At 46.2% G+C, this 12,056-nt stretch overlaps 1 protein-coding gene across 1 annotated transcript; it reads right to left on the bottom strand.

Annotated features, from left to right (window-relative positions):
- Positions 1-647: 647 nt before the first annotated feature.
- Positions 648-9,402, bottom strand: C2H6orf136 (chromosome 2 C6orf136 homolog). The gene is made up of 6 exons (XM_053378561.1): positions 9,140-9,402; positions 5,594-6,112; positions 3,748-3,836; positions 1,938-2,138; positions 1,178-1,247; positions 648-1,027 (listed from the first exon to the last, which is right to left on the bottom strand). Exons 1-6 carry the CDS (start codon positions 9,278-9,280, stop codon positions 869-871), a joined length of 1,179 nt encoding a protein of 392 aa, XP_053234536.1. The 5' UTR covers positions 9,281-9,402; the 3' UTR covers positions 648-868.
- Positions 9,403-12,056: the final 2,654 nt, after the last annotated feature.

Below are 12,056 nucleotides of genomic sequence, written 5' to 3' on the forward strand. Positions count from 1 at the left end.
GCCAAGGGTGACTGAGCTGTGGCCTGACAGGTGCTGTTGGACTCTTCCCATCAGCTCTAGCCAGCATGGCCAACGGTCAGGTTTGATGGAAGTTGTGTCTAAGTATAAATATAAGCTGCCAATTACCTAATAACTTTCCTAGCCCAACAGAGATACTGTTTTGATTAATACAATCATCCTTATAATGATTTTTAAGATACAATATAAAATCAACCACAAGTCTAGATTGGCGCTGGACAAAATTTTCATGCAGCTCAATCTTCCGTGCAAAGAAGCTCTTGCCAAGACAAGCCACCCTTTATGAAACACTGTTTGCACATCATATGCCTTGATTCTGTCCCTTCTCAGCAAGCACTTTGATCCATAGAGGCATTCCTCATTTCATGGCGATCTTTATAAAGCGCTGCTAAGAGATGATGCACAGCACCAACCCCATCGCTGTGATTCGCCTCCTCCGCGGTGACCATCGGCATCTGAAAGCTGCCAACCCTTTTTGGCCATCTGCATGTGCCCTGAAAGACTGCCAAAACAGGGACCGCCTTTTCATGCTGCTGGAAAGGGTGTTGTGAAACGGGGGCCTCTGCTCTGAATCAGTAGTTCAGATGCAAGTTGTGCTTCTACGATGGAGCCACTTCATTCGCCCAGACTTCTTTTCAACATAAACCTTTTATTATGTACAGATTAAATTACAACCATCTTTATACAGCGCTTGCTGGTGCAATTGACAGCATAGCTACATGGAAGGCAAAGCCCACGCTATTTATAGAGAGGCAACACCGATACACAATGAGCCACTAGTAGCATCCTGCCGGCCACACACAGATATTGTCAATGAGCTGAGAGACATGACTAGCGAGAGGGCTGGACTTCAGCTATCCCTACAACCTAGTGGTGTTTCCTGCTGCTTGCCAGCCAGAATTGATAACAGCAGGAGCAGCGATGGCTTCTGTTCTGACAGCCCCAGGCCCAACAACGAGGCTACGACAAGCTTTTTCAACTTGTTCAGGGGAGGCTGGGATGGCATGAGCTGCAAGGGGAAAATAAGCCAGGAATTAGGCTGGTGAGTATAAAATATATTCGTCTCTAAAATCAAGGAAAGTGAAGGGGTGGCAGGAGCGGGGAGGGAGAGAGTGTTTCTGCTCTCCCCTGCAGGTGGTATTCATGCACCAACACTCACCTTGCTTACCCTGTGACACTTAATCAATCCTTGTGAATCTAAGTAGAAAGTAGAATAGGCATCATAGGTCCTGGAGAGGAATATTTTAATAATAATAAAAACAGGCAAAAGATCAGTTGGGTGACGTCTTCCAACAAATACAGCATGAAAGTACACGTGTTTTTAATATATTACTGCACCTGAAAGGCTCAGTTCACGCTAACAGCCCTCAAACAGCACCCAAATAAGCAGAAGATACTATTTTTCTTAAGACTTTCCCATAGCTACTTAACCCTAGCCACGGCAAGCCAGTCTAAATACAGTGGTACCTTGGTTCTCGAACGGCTTGGCTCCCGAACAAATTGGCTCCCAAATGCCGCAAACCCGGAAGTGTTCCGGTTTGTGAATGTTTATCGGAAGTTGAATGTCTGGCGCAGCTTCCACTTGAGTGCAGGAAGCTCCTGCAGCCAATTGGAAGCCACGCCTCAGTTTTCGAACAGTTTTCGGGAGTCGAATTGACTCCTGGAACGGATTAAGTTCGAGAACCAAGATACCACTGTACAGTACAGTGCTTTCAGAAGACTAGCCCTGGTGTAAGAATTTCATTATGACAGACAGAGAAAGATGGTTACCTTTTCACTTCCTTCCTCCCCCGCCCCCAAAAGAACAATAGAAGCATGTCAAAAGCCCTAGTTCTGATGCCAGTGATTACACAAGACAGTACATTTGTCTGGGGCTGCTCAGCTCTAAAGAGACTGCTACCCCAAAGGAGATGTCTCACCTGTACAGCTCACTCTTATCCTTCTTGTAGAAGCGCAAAAGGAATACGTGGAAAGGCAGCCCTTTAATCCGCCACCGGGCTTGGATGCTCCAGTTCTCAGGGTGCTGTGTCACCTTCAGCACCTCCATGTGCAAACTGGCAAAGTAGTTCCAAGCCAAGAAACGACAGAAGGTCAGCGCCAACTGGTACATGGTTCGGCCGCTGGTGATGGGAGGCAGAGAGGTGAAGAGAATGGAAAGGTCAGACTGGGATAGGAAGTAGAGACACACTTTCCCCCATCCTCCCAGATAGGGAATGACCTAGTCCTCTCATCCCTACCGAGACAGATGATTCACACTGCCATCTCAAGTAGAATGACATATCTTGAACTTCCCTCTCTGTTTATCCCTGCAGGTTTAGACAAAAGCAGTACAGTTCCAGCCATAACACCTGGGAAGCTGATTAAGAAGGTCCCCCCAACCATTCTTCCTTCCCTAAATAGATCCAAGGGTAGCCAGCCTTTTGGGGGCCCATTTGTAAGCTGGAGAAACTGTCGTGAGCACTCCACACAAATCACCACCTTTTCAGCCAACTACAACATAGGGCTTTTTTCGAGCTTAATTTCAGGCATGGGAGAGGGCCCTATAGGAAAGTCTCTGCGGACACTGGCAACCCCAATAAGCTCGCTCACTCACTCAGGGGCAAGTTGACACATGCCTTTCAGCCCCCGAGGACTACAACAAAGACTCACACATGAAACAGATCAAATGCCACGGATAACTCATGTAATCTCGCATTAAACAAAATGCTTGTTGGGGTGGGGAAAAGAAGAGGAAACATACAAAGTCTGCTGCAAGTTAGTAAGTAATTCACAAATATGTGGGAATTAGACCTTTGAGCATATGATCCCCTGCCACAGAACAGCTAGATGCTGAAGGTAACCAAGGGATTTCAGAGGATAACTAAAGTAGCAGCAATTGTTGGGGATGTTTCAGTAAGCTGAAGCAAGATCATCCAGCCAATATCAGAGCACAGGGATGAGGGTCCAAAGCTCTTTCCTCATACAGTTGTTTCTTCCAACATGCTCTCAGGCAGAAACAACACTTCACCGTACTACAAGGGGCCCATGCTAGAAGACAGCCCTGTAAATCTTCGTTCCTCTACTTATGCTCACCTCAAATTCAATGGTAAGGTATTTGCCGAATGGCACAGGCACATGAGAGTCCATTTCAAAATATTCAGAGACTTAGGCATGACTCCAGGAAGCCCAGCCTGAGCTCTTTATTGCGCGTGCTGTGTCTCTGCAGTGTGACGCCATTTGCCAGGCGCCACATCCAACGTGGCAGGACAGGGTATGTAATTATAAGAAGACATCGACAAAGGCGATGCAATAGATGGGGAATTGTGAAAGAAACCTTGCCCTAAAGACAGGCTAATGAAAAGTAGGGTGGATTTTAATAAATAAAATACAAAAGATGAGGTAGAGTGCCAGCTAGGGCATTGGGACTGGTGCCATTTTGGAAAGATTTGAGTAATGCCCACTGAATATAGCAAGCCACTTCTGCCAGTGATTCAGGTTGTCTAGACGCTGCCTGCTTTCTTGAGTCCCCAAGACGGACAGAAGGCTGCCATTATCTTTGGGATGCTTCCCACAGAGCCAGATAACTTCTGCTATGCAACCATTAGATCTTTAACTTACACAATGGATAGAAGGGACTGTTTTCTTTCATCTACTTTAAACGTCTCACAGAACCTTTCCCCCGTCATCACAGAGCAGATCATTCAGCAGGCAGGCATCCCCCCCAATCCCTTCACTGTTCCTAGAACTGACCGTGTTCTCAGATGCAGAATCTCATTGATGAACTCTACTTCCTGGGAGTAGATCCCATAGTCGTGGGTCTTCAAAAAGAAGTATGGTAACTGGAGGAGGGGGGGAGGGGGAGAGACAAAACAAAAACTATGAAACATTCCCAGCCCAGCTGCAGGCTTCCAGTGCTACCTTCAAAAAACTTCCCCCTATCCTCAGCTTTCACATCTATAGTACGTGGCTAACTCTTCCTCAATTCAGATTGTGGGCTCTTTGGCCTAGGTTTGACCCAGGGGAGTGGGAACATATTCTTGGTTAATTCCAATTCGAAACCTCAACTTCCTATGTGGAAATTTACATTTTAAAATCTGATATTCTGACTCAGCCTTCCATGCACAAATATAAAATAGAATTGGTGTATATACTTTAGTAAGAAAGTGGGCCTGGATTCTGAGACTCGTGCACATAACAAAACTTTTTCTGCATGGATGGGACTTGTTATGTGCTGGATATTGATGCACCAAAGTCCCCTGGCTTTCATGAGTAGCTCCAAGAGGTGGTTGTAAGAGAAGGAGAACTCCAAGCTACTTGGGTTTTTTGGATCCCTGCCTTGAACTCCCGCCTCATTACAAAAGAGGCTTTTATAAGCCAAATACTCAGGCCCTTGAAATATGAGATCCTACACTTAAATTTCAAGTTTTCAGTTCTCAGTGGTACTTCTTTACTGCTATAATTTCTGGGCCCTCTAGGGTCTCAAGCAGGCAGAGGTTTTTCCCACCACCTGTGATCTGTGATAGTGAGGCTTCCTCACTGAGGCTACTTCCACCCTACTCCTCACCCCTCCACCCTTGCCAATAACACAGATACAACATGATGGCTGGAAGTCATCCAAGGAGATATGGGAAGATTCATGTGTTACTTCTCAATGTGGCAGGCATTTCCACTAAAACTATGCACATACCATACATTTAAAGAACATGTCTCCCCCCTGCCCAATCCTGGAAACTGTAGTTGTTAAGGGTGCTGGGAACTGTAGGTCTGATGGGTGAACTACAGTTCCCAAGATTCTTGGGGGGGGCGGGAAGGAATGTGCTTTAAATGTCTGTTGTGTAAGCAACCCAAGTCAGTTTTGCGTGATAAATTATTTGTGTCTTCTCATGAAGGGAAGGCACTAGAACAAAGAAAACACTGCAGACAAAGGTTGTGGCATAGAAGATTTCAGATCTTAGCACATGAAACTAACCTATTTCATGATATTCACCATGTAAAAACCACCACCTCAGGGTGAATTTATCTCATAAATTATTATTATTTATTGAATTTATATACCGCCCAATACTCAGAGGTCTCAGGGCAGTTCACAGAATAAAATCAAGATACCAAAAAATTCCCAATAAAAATAAAAACAACAACCCAATAGCTCCCCCCCCCCTAACATTTTAAAGGGTTTTAAAGGATGTAAATTGGATCAACCAAAGGCCTGGTTAAAAAGGAGCATTTTTGCCTGGCCCCTAAAGGTGTGCAATGAAGGCACCAGGAGAACATCCCTGGGGACAGCATTCCACAAACGGGGAGCCACTGCAGAGAAGGCCCCGTCTCGTGTTGCCACCCTCCGGACCTCTTGAGTAGTAAAGCAGTAAACGCTGAACCTAACCTCCAAGTATGTAAAGATGAGGAATCCAAAGGACAACATAACAAGAAGGGGCCCTTAACTCCTGCCCAAGCCACACAGAACAGAACCTAGCCTGCCATGCCACTCCTTATTCCAATATCGAGTTCAGAATATGCTAGCCTGCTTTCGGGAAGTCTTCCAGCCCTAGCAAAGCAAAAACACTAAGCCCCATAACAGGACAAGATCCCCCATATATACCTCTTTCCGTAGTTTCTGATGCATGACCGCAAGATGCTCTTCCATGCTGGGGTCATCCCTTTCTGGAGAACTAACTGGGGAGGGAGTCCCGGTAGTAGCCCTGAAAGGTGCAAGGGGCCTCAGTGCTACCTCTGAAGCCTGGTAAGGCGATCGGTACTGCCAGCCGTGGAAAAGGCTGTGCAGGGAGTCTAAAGAGGCACCGTCCAGCCCTTCGCTTTCTTGCACCGCAATGTCATCCTCTTTCTTCCCATTCACCAGCGTGATGGCACCCTCCATGCCCTCCGGTGGGGAAAGCACAGCGGGGTGGGGAAGGACCCTAGTCTCTAGATAGCGCATCGGTGGGCAAAGGCTGGTCTTCAGTTTCGTACTGTTGATAACGGCAAAGTTGTCCCCAGGAGGTGCAGGCAGGACGGTGGGAACTTCTGATGGGTTCTTGGTGAAGAGGGAGTGGAATGTCGGTCCTATGGAACCGGAAGAGACTAGCCCTGGAGGTAGTTTGTCCCATGAGCCATCCAGGTCCTAGAATAAAAGAAGGAATTTGAGGACAATTAAAGCTAGGTAGCCCAGCTGTGCCCCTGGAACTCCTGAGAAGTGAAAGAAGCTTGCAAAAGCACCTAAATCAGGCTTCCTCAAACTTGGCCCTCCAGATGTTTTGAGACTACAAGTCCCATCATCCCTGACCACTGGTCCTGCTAGCTAGGGATCATGGGAGTTGTAGGCCAAAAACATCTGGAGGGCCGAGTTTGAGGAAGCCTGACCTAAATTATCCTCCTCAAAAAACCAGAAGCATTTTTGCTCTGGTTGATGGGAGAAGAAATTGCAAAAGTAGATCAAAGACTATTTATGTATGCTACCACTGCAGCAAGAACTTTGTTAGTCCAAAGGTGGACATCACAAGAATTACCAATGACTGAGGAGTGGGAGATGAAGATGATGGACTATGCGGAATTGACCAAGCTGACTTTGAGGATCCAGAACCAAGACAACCAGAAATTCCAAAGAGATTGGAGTAAATTTATGGAATATATGAAAGATCATTACAAAAATGTGAAGACACTAGCAGACTGATATGAATCCTGTGACATAACATAAAAATAGTATCTGACCACTGTTAATAAAAGGATTGGATATACCGTATTTTTCACTCTATAACACGCACCCGACCATAACACGCACGTAGTTTTTAGAGGAGGAAAATCTGTAGGCATGCCACCCGTAGGCATTCCCTCCATAACACGCACAGACATTTCCCCTTACTTTCTAGGAGGAAAAAAGTGTTATGGTGCAAAAAATACGGTATGTTGAAGGACAGAAACTGGCAGCTAAATTGCACATACAATTTATTAGGAAATGGGAAACCAGTTGAAGGGAGGGAGGGAAGTCACAAGCTCAGTGGAGCAAATGAAATTGATTTGTTATTGTAATGTTGTTCTATTTTATGTTTTATGTTTTTTTATTAAAGAAAATAAGAAAAATTATATTCCAAAAAAAAGGAAGTCCTACAGCCTCAGCCACCATTCTCGGTTCTTTTTAAAAACCCACACACACCGATAAATGGGAAGCGTGACAAGATTTGACATAAGACTGACAACTGCTAAGTTACTGGTTCTGGCACCAGGCCTATATAAGGATCTAAAGAGAACAGTCCCATATTCCTTTCCTCAATCCTGCACCAGCCAGTTTCCATCTCCCAGGCTACCTTGGTATTCAGCAAGAATGGAACTGTTTTAGATATTTCACATCCTCACACCAGATCACATCAGTTAAGTGGTCATTTTTGTGTTCAGCATTGCATAGAAGCTGACACACAAGATAGTGCAAAGTAAAAATGCCTAGCAACAATATCAGAGGCAGAACCTGGTACAGTCATACCTCGGGTTAAAGTAGCTTTGGGTTGAGTGTTTTCAGGTTGTGCTCCGCGGCAACCCGGAAGTAACGGAAAATGTTACTTCTGGGTTTCGCTGCTCGCGCAGACACTCAAAATGACATCACGCGCATGCGCAGATGCGGCGAATTGCGACCCGCGCAGACACGGGTTGTGTTTGCTTCAGGATGCAAACGGATCCCATTCACATCCAGAGGTACCACTGTAGTTTGAAAATGTCAGTTTTCCAGTTGGCATAAATGCAGGGCAAAACCTGAAAACAGGTGGGCAGAGCCGAGTGAAGCTTCACAGACTAAGATGGTATCCAGTGATCAGTCAGTAAGCCCCACTTCAGCAATTTGCCCTTGCCTACAGATCCTATTCCCTGCTTCCCCACTGCTTGTTGTCTATCTCAGGGACAATGAAAGAGTGTGCCTTCAGGGATGAAGTCAAACTGCTGGAAAGTTACAGCACTTGCTGTGGCTGTAGAGCCTGATACAGGACAGGCATGTTTTATTGTAGGTGGGGCACAGGAAGGTGTCGGCTTTTGCTGCTCTGGGTGCATCAGGAAATTTCTTCTCTCTGCCCAGTGGTCACTCCTTCTCCAGTCACAGCCCCAACCCCTTGTTGTGAAGATCTGAATTTTAGAAGGCCAATAAATTGTGGCGTATGCAGTGCTTTTTTTCTGGGGGGACGCTGGAGTACACATACTCCTCAACGTTTTGTGAATCTTTGTACTTTTGTCCATTTACTGTATTTATTTTTCCCAATCTGAACTATAAAATGGTGATTTTCTTGAGTCAAAATGAGAGTACAGTGGTACCGCTGGTTGCGAATGGGATCCATTCCGGGGGCCCATTCGCAACCTGCAAGGAACGCAACCCACGCCTGCATGGGTCGCGATTCGCCACTTCTGCACATGCGCGTGACGTCATTTTGCGCGTCTGCACATGCGGCGAAACCCAGAAGTAACCCTTTCCGTTACTTCCAGGTCGCTGTGGGACGCAACCTGAAAAGATGTAACCTGAACCCAGCGTAACAAGAGGTATGACTGTACCCCTAAACATTTTTTAAAGGAAAAAAAGCACTGGGCGTACATATGCAAATATATATAAGAGGGCATGTGTATTGTGGCACTTTAAGAACCATGAAGACTATGTTTCCAGGCATGGTGCCTCAAGCCCCCTCCCAAGCATGTACTGTTGCACTCAAGCCCCCTCCCAAGCATGTACTGTGTGTGTGTGTGTGTGTGTGTGTGTGTGCGCGCATGCATACGCATACACACACACAACCAGATAGATAGATAAACATAAACACAAACACACAATCACACACACAGATAGATGATAGATAGATAGATAGATAGATAAACATAAACACAAACACACAATCATACACACATACACACACACACGGGCTCAGCGCACGAGGGAGGCACGAGCAACGATCCAGTTGCCAATCTCGCCACTCGCGATCCTACCCAACTCAGTGCTCAGCAAGTTGGTCCCACGGACCATGTGCCAACACGCCCCCCCCCCAAAAGCAGCCCTCCTTCCGGGACTCCCACCATCAGCCCTCAGAAAGGAGCAGGGTCGCCTGGCCACGCCCCCTCCGCGCCCGGCCACGCCCCTTTGCCCACCCCGCCCTCCCGTCTCCCGCTCTCTCCTCGCTCGCTCTCTCACCTTCGGCCGCGCCCGGTAACAGCATCGCGCCGCGTCGCCGTGGCCCAGCCGGAGCCTGCCGCCGCCGCCGCCGCCTCCTCCCCACCTCCAAGGGCAGCGGGGCCCCAGGCGCCCGGCCACCGCCCGGCTCCGCTGGTACATAATGCGGACACAGGGCGGCTCCCCACCTCCAGCCCAACGCCTCTCGCCTCAGAAAGCGCCCGCTGCAGCCGGCGAAGCCACGGCGCCTGCGCCGGCAAGGGAGCCTCCAAATGCGCAGGCGCAGTGCCGTAGTCTCCTTGGGCTGAAGGAGGAAGGCGTGCGCAGGCGCCCTCTAGGCCGGGCCCCGACCCCGCTTTGAACTTTCCTCGAGCGAGCGAGCGCTCTTCGCCCACTGCGCTTGCGCAACGAGGCTGCTGCTGCTGCTAGGGGTTACGGTTCTGCTGCAGGGAGACTTCCGGTTCTGTATCGCAGCTGACAGCACCCTCCATGTGCGGGGGTCTAAAGTGCTAGAAATGCAGAGGGCCGACAAAAAAATGGCAGTACCGAGTCTTTCGAGTCCTGTCCTTATTTTCCCACTCCCAGGATATTCCTTCCCATCCTCTCACATCACACACACACAGCATGCACTGAGCACACCCTCTCCTCATAAGACATTGAATATATTTTGTTCCCCAAAGCTGCAACTGACTCCCTCTTGCGCTTATGTAGTCAAAACGATCAACACTAGAAGAACTTCGCTTTTAGTTATGTAGGATAGTTAAATGTAAAAGCCCCAAAACACACGTGGTTAGAGGCTCCTTTGGGTGGAGGGGATTTGACATAACCATGCCCCTAACAACGAAGTGCCCCTGTGAATTTTTTTAAACGCTTCATGAAAAGTGGAAGGGCAACAGTTTCACAAAGTATTGCATAAAGGTGTATCTTTCAGACTCTCTCATTACAGTGGTACCTTGGGTTACATACGCTTCAGGTTACAGACACTTCAGGTTACAGACTCCGCTAACCCAGAAATAGTACCTCGGGTTAAGAACTTTGCTTCAGGATGAGAACAGAAATCATGCTCCGGCGGCACGGCGGCAGCAGGAGGCCCCATTAGCTAAAGTGGTGCTTAGGTTAAGAACAGTTTCAGGTTAAGAATGGACCTCCGGAACGAATTAAGTACTTAACCCGAGGTACCATTGTACAGTCCTTTGAAAGGACAGTGAAAGAAACCTCATGTCCTTAAAGATGATGTGACAGGAAGATGATAATAATACAGCCCTCTAAAAGGCTTAATGACAGGTAAAGAGATAGATCTCAAAAGCTGAGAGCCAATGTTTATCGTAATAGGCTTCAATTTTACAGCAACCCCCTTGGTGAATCCTTACACCCTTAACATGAAGTTGCTCGGTTCCAGTCTTAAAGCCCAGTCTTTTAGCTCACTTTTCCTACTTGTTGCTGTTGGTGAATGTTAATCTGATTTTACCAGTTTATTACCAGTTGAGAGCTGCTCACACCAACACAGACCAGATTGCATCAATTACTCCTTCTGAATGGCTCTCGCTTTCACAGGAAAATGGAAATTGTGCATTGCTCTATCTTCCAGCCTCCCTTCATGATAACGTATTTCCCTCTGTATGCACACATAAAGTTAGGAACTATTTATGTGTCTGATGAGGTGGGTTCTCATCCACAAAACCTTACACCACAATATTATTTGAACCCTTTAAGGTGTCGTCAGACTCGTGCTACAACAGACACAACTCCACTTCTGTAATTTCCTCACAAAATGTTTGCTTCAGTTATGAGTGCAGCTGTCAAACACGGCATGCGTACATAGAATTATATAGACTATTGATTTCAGTGAGTTTAGTTTCTGGGGGGGATGCAGGGGTACGCATACTCTAAACATTCTGTGAATCTAAGTTTGGCCTCATTGAGGGGCAGTATTTCAATATAAGTAGGAAAATGAGAGTACCTCTAAACATTTTTTAAAGAAAAAAAGCACTGGGTACACCTAACATGAGAAGTACTTTTTGTTCCAGTGTGTCCAGCAGCTCCCTTTCCATTTTCTATCATGCATACATTCCCCCCACCTTCTCCTTTGAAGCATTACATTGTTTCTTTAGTTTAGGGAGTACAATATTACTTTAAATTTTGCCAGGTAGTTAGCATTACTTTGATTCAGAAGTGAGTTTCCTAAAAAATAGTTCCTTGTAAGATTTTGAAAAATAAAGTTTCACTGAATATCAAAACTTTCACTGTTGCCTTATTCTTCCCCAAATAAACAAAAAAATAAATTATTTCCTACTTTAAACCCTGTTTTATTCCAACAGGTAGAGTGCAGGCTCAACTGAAAGACACACACACAAAAAACATTTTTGCAAGCTATAGAAGTTACACTTATTTCAACACACTGGAACAAAAAGTACTTCTCATGTACTTGCAACTCTTTTGTCCTGCATATGGAAGTTTCTAATCTGAACAGGAAATGACGGCTGCAAGGAACTCTGCTTTTTCTTTATCTTGAGCCTTCTCAAACTTATATGCTAGAAAACTTTTCTGCATCTATGGAACAAGCAGCCCAAATTGCACATGTTCAAATAGGGAAAGAAAGCTGGAAGATGTAATTGCATCTTTGCACCAGAACAATGACTGCAAAAGCTAATTCATGCATGCTTTTCAGGGGTCTGTGACTGCATCAAATGTGTAATTTATGCATGCTCTTCAATGCTGTGCTAGCCTGAAGAGATACTTGCATGATCAACCCTCAACAACAGCAACAGAAAAATAATATCTACATAAATTCTGCACAGACACTCATAGCTTAGGGAAGACAACAACTTTTCTGTTCTGTTAAATTCAATATTTAATGGCACATTCTGTATGATGGTACATGTGCAAATGACTGACTCGAGGAGTTGACACTATCCAGTCTCTTAAGCTCAACACCCAG

The sequence above is a fragment of the Podarcis raffonei genome, chromosome 2, assembly GCF_027172205.1.
Source record: "Podarcis raffonei isolate rPodRaf1 chromosome 2, rPodRaf1.pri, whole genome shotgun sequence".
NCBI classification, from domain to species: Eukaryota; Metazoa; Chordata; class Lepidosauria; order Squamata; family Lacertidae; genus Podarcis; species Podarcis raffonei.